We start from the raw sequence: 15515 nt of genomic DNA, 5'->3' as shown, positions 1-15515 counted from the left end.
CTCTAATATTCCAAAATTTTGCAACCAAACTTAATAGTAGCTCCAATGTTCACATAGTAAACTAATTAGTTAGGGAAGTTTAGACTTGGGACTTTACTAACGTTTTTTTATGTGCTATAAGTGCTTTTAGATTGAACGAGCTCGTATACACTAAAATTGCATTAAATCGATGGTAGACAAACTCTAGTCAAAAATATATCCTCGCAGACACAGCTTATTTATCCGATCATTGATGCAAAGATGGTTCGCTCAATTCATTAACAGGTTAGTTATAGTCGTCAACAAGTTTTGACGACCAACTTTTCCTTAGTTTATTGATGACCAAGGTACGACCATTAATCACCCCTAACCAAGAAATAACTCTAGGTACGACCGTAGGATTTAATTTTTCAATTGCATTAAGAATTAGAAAAGCCTAACCCTAATCAATAACACACGAAGAGAGTTATTTAAATTAGATTGCACGTTCTCCTAACGTGTGTAAACGCTAGTTACCACTAATATTAATCAACTAAACAATTACGAATTTAGTTGATTAATTTAACAATAAATTATTAGGTCACTTTGAATATCGGGCCCTAGACATTCAGTTAACGAAATAATCTCAAAGAATTAAAATAGAAAATACACAAATATCAATAAATTGAAGAAAGAAGTTGAGATTAGTTCGATCTCACAGATGTTTGGGACTACGTCGTTGAGTTGATCTCTAACTAGATTAAGAATTTAGCCGCACCTCATAGAAATGTTCTCACGCCAATAAGTAGAGTTCATGGACACCAAATCTTTTTCCAAAAGCAAAGTTAAATGTTTTCATGCAAAAGTAAAAGAATGAAGAGAACCTATACTCCTGTCTTGCGGCCCTCAAAAAAGAGACAAAAGGAATTGCCCTCAAACCTAATCTAAATGACTAGTCTATAGTCTAGTCAGTCCTAACCAATAAGGAAAACAAAAGGATAAAGGCAACTAGCGAGATTTCGTTGTTTCTTGCTTCCTAATACTGGTAAACTACTAATCAGCAAAGGGAAAGAATTGGTTGCACAACTTAGAACCAGATTTGTCAATTTCTTGACCGCTTCCCACTGCACGCAATCCCGAGAATCCGGACATTACAACATGTCTTCAAGAAATTCTTCTTTTTTAGCATTTTTCAGCCCCACCTCCTATAATTAGGTCGCAATACCAAATATAAATAGAATCCAACCATTAAAATAATATTTGGCAAGGATAAAAGGGAAATTAATCATAAATTTAATAATAAATTATGCCCCATCAATAAGTTTACATAACGTGAATTCAAATTTTGAATTTAAATCATGTATATGCGACATACATCCAAAGCTATTAGTGTAAAATTTGACTCTAAAATAAGTTTGGTGATTCCTTTATCTTTTGCTCATTGAAATCCTTCTCTAATATTCCAAAATTTTGCAACCAAACTTAATAGTAGCTCCAATGTTCACATAGTAAACTAATTAGTTAGGGAAGTTTAGACTTGGGACTTTACTAACGTTTTTTTATGTTCTATAAGTGCTTTTAGATTGAACGACCTCGTATACACTAAAATTGAATTCATACATTTTAAGGTGCACTAGCCAAAAGATATATTAAAGTTGGAACCATATATTTAAATAAATTTATTGGCCCTACATCGATGCGCGATTCCCACTATTTCATCATTCACGTTGTAATGTAAAACAATTGAAAATTTAATCCACTAAAACTTAAACACCAGGGTGCAAATTCCGTTGGAATTCTTGTCAAAATCAGGGGAAAATGGTTAGAATATATCATATCCTCGGTTGGTAATCTCGAGCCAGGAAGGTATTTTGATAGATTCAAGAGTGGAGGATTATCAATGTTCCTTTCAGAACTCATTTTTCCTGCTACCAGTGATCCTTTAGTGCGTTTTCAATTGGCCTCATCGTAAAAAAAAAGTAGTTAATAAGCTATATACTTAATCTCATTGCATTAGTCAAAAATAAATCCCAGACACTTAGTTGACGAGCCTTACTAAATACGGTATCTTAACTTTTTTGGTAGTTTTTTTCAATTCCATCTGCAATGTTGATTTAATTTTGCAGGAATTGATTTTTAGTTCAGTGTTGTTAATTTATGTCCTTAATCACGCAAAGGTTGATGATACAATTACACCCTGATAGAATCAACACAAATGGGTTATTGGTGAGTATCAAGTAATTGGAAATTGAAAAAAGAATGGAGGAAAACCAAGAGAATTAGATAAAGAAACAAGCATACTTGATCATCACTAATTCCATAAAAATTTTACAGTGCCGTATAACATGGTATCCAACAAGTAAAATAATCACGATAAAATTCCACTAGATCATCTAGAATAGAATCATGATCTTGACTAATTCATCAAACACATGTATTAAATGGAAGTACAATAATCCAAAATGAAAAGAACATCCGAATCCATAGGAAGAAATGAAACACGCATGCATGTATAAGGCAGTATACGTAGCCCCTCAATGTCTCAAGGTCTAGTTAGATGGTGGTGGTGAAAAGAAAGATAGTCAAAATTGTTTTCGATCTTGTAAATATGTAACAAAGTTTAAGCTATAAGAGCTTAATTTCCCAATTTAAAAGGAATTCGAGCTTAATTTCCCAATTTAAGAGGAATTATTTTAAATCTTGTATTTACTAATCCAGAGCTTTGCCTTAAGGAATTGATTAATTACTTCAAAATACCATTTTATAGTGCTTACCGCCGATGGAGGATTATTGTTGCCCTGTTATCTCAAAATATATTGGAAGAAAATTCTAAAGGAACAAAAGGGAAATAGAACAAAAAAGAATGAAGTTTTGAAATTGATTTTTTTTTTTAAATTACTCATTGATTTGATGATTCTGCTTCTATCAAAGTCAAATTGGAATCAAACAAAATGTGTACATATACTGCATTTCATTCCATCATATATCCCATTGGTTTCCTACATTGAATTCTAAATTGCTCAAGCCAATTTAAACTACAATTTTTTGTCTGTTTAAAATAGTGTTTATATCCATGTCTTCCATTTTTAATCTGAATCTATGGCCATAGTATTCTGTTTCTCCAAAACATAACGAGGGAGTAATTTTCTTCTTTTCCCTTTTTCATATTCCTTTACGTGATTTGAAGCAAAAATTTGTACAGTTCCTTTTTTCCAAAATCATATTACGGTACAAATCAATAAAAAGGAAGTTGGAGGATTTCATGAAATTCTCTATATTCTAAGTATTTGCCTGGTCTTTTCTTAACTCTCAGGATTGAAATTGTAGAAGTTGCATGTGTTTTTATGGGCTTACAAGTCCAGATTTAAGATCATAACTTGCTAAAATAGCAGCAATCTCCAATACAACAGCAATATTGTAAATATACAAGTACATTTCAGTGAATACCAAATGCAGAAATTACAATCCAGGGAATTTTTAAGTGATAAATTTGAAACACGAACATTACGAAAGAAACATAATGCTAGTATCACAACACAATGATGAATTTGAGGACGAAAAGGATGCCACACCCTGGAATATCGAAATCTCAAGTCAAACTACTAGTTTGATGGAGGTGGTGAGAAGAAAGGGATTGAAGGAATGGAGATAGGGATATTGGGAATAGTTGGCATGTTTGGCAATGAACCAAAAGGCAACGGTGGCATGGTCACCTTAGGAACTGCAGGCATGGTGGGCAGAGGTGGCAGCTGATTGCTTGGCAAGTTTGGCAATGCCCCTGTAGGCAAATTTGGAATGGAAGGCAATGATGGTATTGAAGGTATGGCAGGAATTGTTGGTTGGGAAGTTTGCAAAAGGTGCCGAGCCGCCTCGCCTACATGAATGCTTGAAAAGGACAATGCCATCATCAACGATAGAACAAAGCAGAAGTTGGAATTAGCAGCCATTGATAGATTGATGCTTAAAGTTGAAGATTTTACTAGATTTTCACCAATGACTAGCAAATTCTTGATCGATGTTGCGAGTTGAATGAGAGATACGATTCCAGTATCTCTATTTATAGGGAATACTTGAAAGATTATAATAAGTTTGATTAGATGTTGCTGGACAATAAATGGGGGAGAGAATACTAGTTGGTTGGCTTTCTTGGCTAAACTACGACTTTGTCAAACGAATTCAAATCCACCCTAACTAAACTCTACCAAGAAAAATCACTACTAGGACGCATGGAACCTCATTTTGCATATGGCATAGAAACAACAAATGAGAAGCCGTGACCTGTGAATGAGAAGAATATCGCCCAACTACTGCTACCAATTTCAGATATGCCTAATAGAAAGGATAAAGAAAGTGCTACTGTAGATTTGTCAAAAGTACCGATGTTGGTAGTTGGTCATATTTTGGGAGTCACTAGTATTCCTAATTTCCCATAGTGCCAACAGAAAAACTAAGGAACAAATCATAGACTCTATAGAATGGTTGGGATCATGGATTTGGGAAAGTAAGAAATAGGGAATGGAAAGAAAGTTTACATATCTGTAATTCTGCAGCATACTATTCCAATGCCTTAACTTTGAATTGGCTTTTCGGTTTTTCTTTTTCTTTTTCTTTTTGGAGAAATAGAAAAAGTGATGCTATGTTTACAAATATCTGTTAATTGGGTCTTTAGCAGTTAACGCTTAATAATTCTGCACAAACAATTGGTCCTCACCCAATTTGTGATTGATTACAAAAGGGTTACGGATGGATTTGATTGAGCACCCTAATTTTAGAGGAAATCCACATACATGTTCCACTCTCCATGACAGTATTGGACTAGGACCCCGATCCTCTGAGTGGAGGACATGCAATATGCCACTAATTTGCCCACACGAAGAGTTAGTACTTCACACTTTCCGTTTAACAAGTTTTGTCCCCTTAAATTTGGGATTAACTTTTCATTAATGTAGCGATTTCTTTAAACTAACAATTTTGGATGCGTGCCACTTATGCATAATTTGAATTTCAAATTTAAATCTATATTATGTGCTATGATCTAAATCTGCTAGTATTTAAAAAAAAATTAATCTTATATGGGATAATTGCAGAAACCTCCCCTGAGATTTCTGACATTTGCACTGACCTCCCCTCTAGGTTTAGAAATTGCATTCACCTCCCCTGAACAGTAACAATTTGTTGCAGAGACCTCCTTGACAGCTTTTGTAGAAGTGAGATAAGAATTTTCTTCCAATTTTGCCCTTACTTGCTTGACAATTATTATTTGCTTGACAATTGCTTAACTAATTATCTAATTAGTTAATAGTTAAACTAATTAACTATTAACTAATTATCTAATTAACTGATTATCTAATTAATTAATTAACTAATTATCTAATTAACTAATTAACTAAAGCTGTTGTCTGTCCGAAACTAACAAACTATTTGCATGTTAAACTAATTAACTAATTAACTGCTTAACTAATTAACTAACTAACTAATTAATAAACTATTTGCATGTTAAACTATATGTAGTACGCATTACCTATTTAAAGTATCGGCTCTTTAAGGGTATTTTACTTTCAAATATTTAATTTATGATAAAAACATCAATGTTTGTAAATAAAATTCAAAAAGTGTTACGGTAATATGAATATTCTTACTTTCAAACATTTAATATTCTTACAAAAAGGGAGGGACATAGGGCCATAAATTAAATGTTTGAAAGTAAGAATATTGATATTACTGTAACACTTTTTTAATTTTACTTACAAACATTGATGTTTTTATCATAAATTAAATGTTTGAAAGTAAAATACCCATAAAAAACGGATACTTTAAATAGATAATGCGTACTGCATATAGTTTAACATGCAAATAGTTTTTTAATTAGTTAGTTAGTTAATTAGTTTAACATGCAAATAGTTTGTTAGTTTCGAATAGACAACAGCTTTAGTTAATTAGTTAATTAGATAAACAGAAATTAGTTAATTAATTAATTAGATAATTAGTTAGTTAATTAGTTAAGCAGCTAATTAGTTTAACATGCAAATAGTTTGTTAGTTTTGGATAGACAACAGCTTTAGTTAATTAGTTAATTAGTTAAGCAGTTAATTAGTTTAACATGCAAATAGTTTGTTAGTTTCGGATAGACAACAACTTTAGTTAATTAGATAAACAAAAATTAGTTAATTAATTAATTAGATAATTAGGTAGTTAATTAGTTAAGCAGTTAATTAGTTAATTAGTTTAACATGCAAATAGTTTGTTAGTTTCGGACAGACAACAGCTTTAGTTAATTAGTTAATTAGATAAATAGAAATTAGTTAATTAGTTAATTAATTAATTAGATAATTAGTTAATAGTTAATTAGATAATTAGTTAATATTTAATTAGTTTAACTATGCAGAAATAGTTTGATTAGTTAATAACTATTAACAATTAGATAATTAGTTATTAATTAATTAGATTATTAGCTATTTAGTTAATTAGTTAATTAGTTAAACTATGCAGAAATAGTTAATTTAGTGTAATTTTTATTAATAAATGTTTTGTTGGGTTTGATGAAAGTACTCATCACATTCATTTGGTAAAATTAAATCATGTCAGGGGTACTTTAGTAAATTGACCCACTTTTGCCTATTAAATTGCCTCCAACTTTTGATAGGGGGGTCAGTGCTATTTCAAAATTGATAGGGGCGGTCAATGCTATTACTATAAAAGTCAGGGGAGGTTTCTGCAATTATCCCATCTTATATACACTAACAGTGTATACACTGTCACCGTTGGATTCATGACATGTGTGCAAAAGTTGAATTTCAAATTCAAAATTTGCATAGTTGTCATTCATCCAACGCTGACAGTCAGTGTAGGAAAGATTAATTCTAAAAAAAATTATACATTGTCAATGTGTAATTCTTTTTTTTTTTTTTACAAAATAGGTTTAAATCGTGATAAGTTTGGTGATAAGTGACAGGTGTCGAGCCTGTACAACAACAAATACCTATTCGAGGAAAATACAATTTTTGTATATAGCGGTGAGTAAGGTCGAATCCACGGAGATTAGGAAAAATTTGTTTCTTCTAGAGTACGGAGAAAGGGGGATTTTTGTAAAATCAAGAATAATTAAACAACTCAATCAGAGATAAAATTAAACAAATAACCAATTAATAAAAATAATTCATGAAGCAGGGATTAAATCGATGGTAGACAAACTCTAGTAAAAAATATATCCTCGCAGACACAGCTTATTTATCCGATCATTGATGCAAAGATGGTTCGCTCAATTCATTAACAGGTTAGTTATAGTCGTCAACAAGTTTTGACGACCAACTTTTCCTTAGTTTATTGATGACCAAGGTACGACCATTAATCACCCCTAACCAGGAAATAACTCTAGGTACGACCGTAGGATTTAATTTTTCAATTGCATTAAGAATTAGAAAAGCCTAACCCTAATCAATAACACACGAAGAGAGTTATTTAAATTAGATTGCACGTTCTCCTAACGTGTGTAAACGCTAGTTACCACTAATATTAATCAACTAAACAATTACGAATTTAGTTGATTAATTTAACAATAAATTATTAGGTCACTTTGAATATCGGGCCCTAGACATTCAGTTAACGAAATAATCTCAAAGAATTAAAATAGAAAATACACAAATATCAATAAATTGAAGAAAGAAGTTGAGATTAGTTCGATCTCACAGATGTTTGGGACTACGTCGTTGAGTTGATCTCTAACTAGATTAAGAATTTAGCCGCACCTCATAGAAATGTTCTCACGCCAATAAGTAGAGTTCATGGACACCAAATCTTTTTCCAAAAGCAAAGTTAAATGTTTTCATGCAAAAGTAAAAGAATGAAGAGAACCTATACTCCTGTCTTGCGGCCCTCAAAAAAGAGACAAAAGGAATTGCCCTCAAACCTAATCTAAATGACTAGTCTATAGTCTAGTCAGTCCTAACCAATAAGGAAAACAAAAGGATAAAGGCAACTAGCGAGATTTCGTTGTTTCTTGCTTCCTAATACTGGTAAACTACTAATCAGCAAAGGGAAAGAATTGGTTGCACAACTTAGAACCAGATTTGTCAATTTCTTGACCGCTTCCCACTGCACGCAATCCCGAGAATCCGGACATTACAACATGTCTTCAAGAAATTCTTCTTTTTTAGCATTTTTCAGCCCCACCTCCTATAATTAGGTCGCAATACCAAATATAAATAGAATCCAACCATTAAAATAATATTTGGCAAGGATAAAAGGGAAATTAATCATAAATTTAATAATAAATTATGCCCCATCAATAAGTTTACATAACGTGAATTCAAATTTTGAATTTAAATCATGTATATGCGACATACATCCAAAGCTATTAGTGTAAAATTTGACTCTAAAATAAGTTTGGTGATTCCTTTATCTTTTGCTCATTGAAATCCTTCTCTAATATTCCAAAATTTTGCAACCAAACTTAATAGTAGCTCCAATGTTCACATAGTAAACTAATTAGTTAGGGAAGTTTAGACTTGGGACTTTACTAACGTTTTTTTATGTTCTATAAGTGCTTTTAGATTGAACGACCTCGTATACACTAAAATTGAATTCATACATTTTAAGGTGCACTAGCCAAAAGATATATTAAAGTTGGAACCATATATTTAAATAAATTTATTGGCCCTACATCGATGCGCGATTCCCACTATTTCATCATTCACGTTGTAATGTAAAACAATTGAAAATTTAATCCACTAAAACTTAAACACCAGGGTGCAAATTCCGTTGGAATTCTTGTCAAAATCAGGGGAAAATGGTTAGAATATATCATATCCTCGGTTGGTAATCTCGAGCCAGGAAGGTATTTTGATAGATTCAAGAGTGGAGGATTATCAATGTTCCTTTCAGAACTCATTTTTCCTGCTACCAGTGATCCTTTAGTGCGTTTTCAATTGGCCTCATCGTAAAAAAAAAGTAGTTAATAAGCTATATACTTAATCTCATTGCATTAGTCAAAAATAAATCCCAGACACTTAGTTGACGAGCCTTACTAAATACGGTATCTTAACTTTTTTGGTAGTTTTTTTCAATTCCATCTGCAATGTTGATTTAATTTTGCAGGAATTGATTTTTAGTTCAGTGTTGTTAATTTATGTCCTTAATCACGCAAAGGTTGATGATACAATTACACCCTGATAGAATCAACACAAATGGGTTATTGGTGAGTATCAAGTAATTGGAAATTGAAAAAAGAATGGAGGAAAACCAAGAGAATTAGATAAAGAAACAAGCATACTTGATCATCACTAATTCCATAAAAATTTTACAGTGCCGTATAACATGGTATCCAACAAGTAAAATAATCACGATAAAATTCCACTAGATCATCTAGAATAGAATCATGATCTTGACTAATTCATCAAACACATGTATTAAATGGAAGTACAATAATCCAAAATGAAAAGAACATCCGAATCCATAGGAAGAAATGAAACACGCATGCATGTATAAGGCAGTATACGTAGCCCCTCAATGTCTCAAGGTCTAGTTAGATGGTGGTGGTGAAAAGAAAGGAATCGAAGGAATTGAAGTTGGGATTGAAGGAATTGTGGATGGCATATTTGGCAATGAAGTGACAGCTGGAATGGGAGGGACGGCAACCTTAGGAACGGTGGGCAATGTTGGCAATGTGGGCTTTGGCAAAGATGGAAGATTTGTTGGCAATGTTGGCAAGGGAGTACTTGACAATGGTGGCAATGCTGCAGCTGGCAAGTTTGGCAAGGAAGGCAATGTTGGTATTGAAGGCATTGTAGGAATTGCTGGTTGAGAGGTTTGCAAAAGGTGGCGAGCTGCTTCGCCTACTTGGATGGTGGAATCTGCTGATAGTGCCATCATGATCAAGGATAGAAGGAAGATTCTGTTTGAAGCCATGTCTAAGTATAATGTGTTCAAACTCTTCTAGGAAATTAAGTGTGCGTGTGTGTATGTGTTTGTTTGTTTGTTTGAGAAGAGGGGAAATCTACTTAGTCCTGTCATAGGAAGAAAAAACTTGAATAGTTCATAGAAGTTTGGTTGATGGTAGTTGGGAAAAAAATATTAAATGAAGAAGTTATAGTTTTTTGTTTTTTTTTTAGCTGGCTCTCTTGAGTAACTAGAAGTACAATTTAGAAGAATTTGTTGACACATGGAACCAACCAGGAGAAGAAAGTAGCGTGCAAGGTGCGCCTTTTATTTTGAAGTGACCAAGGAAGAAAGAAGTTGAATTACATGGCATAATAGTATGTTTTTATGGAGGATTTTGATGAACTACCTCTAGACCAATTGTTCAAATACAATTCTTTAACAAATAGGTTTTGGGGTCAGTTTTTGCAACTCCCTTACCTAAATAATTTGACATCAAATCTTGGATAACTAGATTCCAGAAAGATATCAGCATGCTAAGTTGAGAATAATCATTTGAAAATGAAGGAGAGTATGCACAAATTGTTGAACCATTTTGAGTTGTGGTGGTAGTGAGAAGTTTACAATTGAAGTCTAGTGAAACTTATTTGAAGGCGGAGAGTTGGATGTTTCACTTCTAGGTACTACTAGTCATTATTTCATAAGTTAATCCTGTTTGCAAATTTATGGCTAAGTACTGATGGTAACTTGTGATTTTGTAATGATCCTAGATAATTACTCTAGGTAGCATAGATATTTCCCTAGCTAGTTGTAACCGAGAATGTAGAAGGCATTTTGTTCTGTTTTTAAAAGTTAGTTGGGCCGTTACTGCACAGCATGCAGGCGGGCAGGATCCTTTCTGTTGAGCATTCTGTTATAGATATGGAAGGCTCTAGAGAATGGAACTTGTATAAATAAGCCTAAGGATGAGATGCAAGGGTATGCAGAAAATACAATCAAATTCAGTTTTCCCCCTTCTCTACAATTTCTATCTTCTCTCTCAAGTCTCTGTTTTCCCCCTTCTTCTTCTGTACTATTCCTTCAATTCTTGTCAGGTCAGGCCACAACAGTGGTATCAGAGCTTCCGGTCCTTGGACTAGGGAGCTACAATCACTGCAATTCAATGGCAGATGGAACTCGAATGAAGACCATGGAAGAACAGCTACGTAGGCAGGATAGCAGACTCCAAGGAATTCTGGAATCCATTACTACAGACAAACAAATTATGGAAGATAGGTTGGATGCGGTGAGTGTGGAACTAAGCAATAAATTAGATGCATTCATGGTAGCCATTTCTCAGCAGCTCTCTAGTTTGAATCGAGGGAATCCTGAGAAAGGGATATTAGGCTCTCCAGAGGGAAGCCACTCCAGGAGTTCAGATATAGGAACTCGAGAGCAAGGAGAGAGGAATGTCAGGAGTTCCTTCCATGCTAGTGCACCTAAACTGGAAATTCCAGCGTTCAGAGGAGACAATCCCAGGGAATGGATCAGAAAACTTCAGAGGTATTTCCATCTTCTACACATTCCGATAGAGCAGTGGATGGAGCTGGCAGAATTCCACTTAGAAGGTAGAGCGGAGGTATGGTATCAAGGATTCAAGTCTACTAGGGGTAACAAAGTGGATTGGATGGAATTTTCTGGAGAGTTGTGCAAGCGGTTTGGAACATTAGGACAAATGGATCCAGTGGAGGAATTCAATAAATTGCAGCTATCCACCACAGTCCTAGCCTACCAGGAGAAATTTGAGGAACTGCTCTCTGAGGTATTGATTCGTGCCCCACTTCTTCCAGAAACTTATTACATTTCATGTTTTTTGAGTGGACTACCAGAGGAGCTAAGATCAATGGTGAAGACTCACGATCCTAAGACTTTATCCAAAGCATTTGAGCTGGCCAGATTGCAAGAAAATGCCTTTGAAGCATACCACAGGAAGCACAAGCCTCTCCAAAAATCCTTCTCTTCAGGGAATACTACACAAACTGCTACTCAATATACCATGCCTCATACCAAACCTGTTATTGCCAATGCTGTCAAAAAACAGACTCCTCACAACTTCAGGCAAATCACCCCAGCAGAGCTGCAGTACAGAAGGGAGCACCGTCTCTGCTATAAGTGTGGGGAGAAGTTTGGTCCAGGCCACCAATGTAGGCAGAAGGAAATACATTTGATCGTAGCAATAGAAGATAGTCCGGATGATCTGGTGGAAGGGGAGATGATCGAGTACCAAGGAGCTCAATCTACCAAGGGCATAGAAATGGAGATACATGCCCTCACTGGGAGGATGACTTACAACACCATCAAGCTGCAAGGGAGGTTTAAAGGAACTCCACTTTCGATCCTGGTTGATGGAGGGAGCACTCATAGTTTTGTCAAAGGATCTGTGGCACAACTCCATCCAGAGCTGGTCCAGTCTATCAAGCCTTTCAGGGTCAGGGTGGCCAATGGGGAGTACTTGACCTGCAACAAGATGATTCCAAACATGAGTTGGGAAATGCAAGGTAAACAGTTCACTCATGATATGTTTGTCATTAACTTGGAGCCGTATGATGTGATCATAGGAGTAGACTGGATGGCGGCACACAGCCCTATCACCTTTGATTTCAAGCAGTTGAACATGTCCTTTGATGAGAAAGGGGAGAGGATTCTGTTGCATGGAGAATCTAAGGAGACTGTCCTCAAACTTCCTAGTGATGATGCTGAGAAGGAAGGATGGAGCACCAGAATTTGGAAGTAGGCATGCGGACTGAGGATTAATAAAGCTCAGGAGTGCACGGTCACTCAGCTAGACACTGGTTTTCAGCAGTCCCTAGGTACTCTACTTGAAGACTACAAAATTGTATTTGGAGAACCACAGTCCCTCCCTCCTTCCAGAAACTGTGACCATCAAATTTCCCTAGTACCAAATGCCAAACCTTTCAAGTTAGCACCTTATAGGTACCCTCACAACCAAAAAAATGAAATAGAAAGGCAAGTAAAGGACATGCTCAGTAGTGGCCTTATCCAGCTTAGCCATAGCCCATTTGCCTCTCCAGTTCTATTGGTTAAGAAAAAAGATGGAACTTGGAGGTTTTGTGTTGACTACAGACAACTAAATGACCTGACAATCAAAGATAAATTTCCAATACCTATTATTGATGACTTACTTGATGAACTTTATGGAGCCAAGATCTTCTCTAAAATAGATCTAAGAGCTGGATACCATCAGATCAGGATGTTCCTTGCTGACATTCCAAAAACTGCTTTTAAAACTCACCTAGGATTGTACGAATTCACTGTTATGCCCTTTGGTCTTACTAATGCCCCTGCAACTTTTCAAAGCCTGATGAACCATGTCTTTGAACCTTACCTGAGAAAATTTGTGTTAGTGTTCTTCGATGACATCCTTGTATACAGCCCAGATCCAAACACTCATCTTTTGCACCTCAAAACTGTCCTGGAAACACTCAGGGCTCACTCTCTTTTTGCCAAGCTTTCCAAATGCATCTTTGGACAGTCTCAAGTAGAATATTTGGGACATGTTATCAGTGGAGAAGGAGTGCAGGCAGATCCCTCAAAAATCAAGAGCATGATGGACTGGCCTACCCCATCTTCAGTGAAGGCATTAAGAGGCTTCTTGGGACTAACGGGGTACTACAGGAGGTTTGTAAGGGGATATGGACTTATTGCCAAGCCACTGACTGAATTATTGAAGAAAGACAACTTCCAATGGAATGAACAGGCTAAGCTATCCTTTCAAAAATTGAAGCAGCTGATGAGCAGCACACCCGTACTAACACTTCCTAATTTTTCTTTACCCTTTGTTCTGGAAACAGATGCTAGTCATAAAGCTATTGGTGCAGTGCTAATGCAACAAGGAATACCTATTGCCTATCTCAGTCAAGCTCTAGGATCCAAGAATTTGGGGCTGTCCATATACGAGAAGGAGTTGCTGTCCCTTATCACAGCAGTTTCCAGGTGGAGACATTACCTGTTGGGAAACCATTTCATCATAAAAACAGATCACCAGAGTTTAAAGTACCTTCTAGAGCAGAAGATAACCACTCCCCTGCAGCAGAAATGGCTCACTAAGTTGTTAGGACTGGACTACGAAATACAGTACAAGAAGGGAAATGAGAACGTGGTAGCTGATGCACTATCTAGAAGAGACTACGAGGAGGACATTTCTACACATAGCATCTCAGTCATGAAACCTGCATGGCTATCTGAGGTCCTAGAGAGTTACAAGGGGGATGATAATGTAGCCAAATTGACTGAAGGCCTGACCACTACGCCTGATTCCTTCCCAAATTACTCCTTTACAGGGGGCTTACTCAGATACAAAGGCAGGGTGTACGTTGGTTCCTCAGGTAACTTAAGACAGAAACTGATAACTTGCTTCCATGACTCTTCCATTGGGGGTCACTCAGGCAACCTAGGGACCTATCAAAGATTGAAAGGACCCTTCTTCTGGCCAGGAATGAAGGGAGGAGTGGAAAAATGGGTACAGCAGTGTGATGTTTGCAAGAGGAGTAAGGTAGAAAATTGCAAGACACCAGGACTACTACAGCCTCTACCTATTCCTGAACAGGCATGGCAGCACATCTCAATGGATTTCATTGAAGGGCTGCCTAAGTCCCAAGGATATGAGGGAATAATGGTTGTCATCGACAGGTTTACTAAGTATTGCCACCTCATAGCACTACCACCTAAGCATACAGCACAATCTGTGGCTAACCTATATTTCAATAACATCTATAAGTTGCATGGATTGCCACTTAGCATTGTATCTGATAGGGATAGGCTGTTTACCAGCCTGTTTTGGCAAGAGCTATTTGGAAAATTAGGCACTGAGCTGCACTACTCTACTTCCTACCACCCCCAGACTGACGGGCAGACAGAAAGGTTGAACAGGTGTGTAGAGACATACCTGAGGTGCCTATGCTTCCAGCAACCTCACAAATGGAAGTCATTGCTGGCTGCTGCAGAATGGTGGTATAACACCAACCACCACACAGCCTTAAAAATGACTCCCTTCCAAGCTCTGTATGGTTATCCACCATCTCAGCTAGGCATCGATGCCTGGGAGACACCAGTGGCTGCAGTGGAGCAATGGCTAGGGGACAGGAGGAAATGGAATGAGTTGCTGAAGGGAAACTTAATCAAAGCTCAGAATCGAATGAAGCAGTTTGCTGACAGAAACAGGAGTGAGAGAAGTTTCCAGGTTGGAGATTGGGTCTACTTGAAGCTGCAACCGTATAGGCAAGCATCTGTGGCAATCAGAAAAAATCTGAAGTTGTCCTCCAAATATTATGGTCCCTACAAGATCCTTCAGAAAGTAGGAAATGCGGCTTATAGGTTGGAGTTACCTGTTGGTTCCTTGATCCACCCTACCTTCCATGTCTCACTACTCAAGCCCTCAGCTAAGAATCATGTGGTGGCTCAAGACCTGCCTTTAACTACCACAGACGGACAGGTTAAGATTGCCCCTGAGAAAGTCATTGCCACTCGTAGCATCATAAGGAAAAGGCAGCAGGTGACTCAAGTACTGATCAAATGGTTGAACCTAGGTGTTGAAGATGCAACTTGGGAGGATATCACTGTAATACAGTCACAGTTTCCAGACTTCCAACTCAATCCTAGTGACTAGGATTCTTGAGGGGGAGGTA

General features: G+C 36.4%; 1 protein-coding gene across 1 annotated transcript; it reads left to right on the top strand.

The window, feature by feature from the left end:
* Nucleotides 1–3600: 3600 nt before the first annotated feature.
* LOC113782299 (uncharacterized PE-PGRS family protein PE_PGRS20-like) lies at nt 3601–9757 on the top strand. The gene is made up of 2 exons (XM_027328190.1): nt 3601–3690; nt 9479–9757. Exons 1-2 carry the CDS (start codon nt 3601–3603, stop codon nt 9755–9757), a joined length of 369 nt encoding a protein of 122 aa, XP_027183991.1.
* Nucleotides 9758–15515: the final 5758 nt, after the last annotated feature.

This window comes from Coffea eugenioides, chromosome 9 (assembly GCF_003713205.1).
Source record: "Coffea eugenioides isolate CCC68of chromosome 9, Ceug_1.0, whole genome shotgun sequence".
NCBI classification, from domain to species: Eukaryota; Viridiplantae; Streptophyta; class Magnoliopsida; order Gentianales; family Rubiaceae; genus Coffea; species Coffea eugenioides.
This window is presented reverse-complemented; position numbering and strand designations above follow the sequence as displayed.

Bases quoted from the DNA above. Each gene is read 5' to 3' on its own strand.
- LOC113782299 (XM_027328190.1), top strand. From the start codon at position 3,601: ATGGAGATAGGGATATTGGGAATAGTTGGCATGTTTGGCAATGAACCA. The intron at 3,691-9,478 runs GTGGGCAGAGGT...CTCAAGGTCTAG, and splicing joins CCTTAGGAACTGCAGGCATG to TTAGATGGTGGTGGTGAAAA.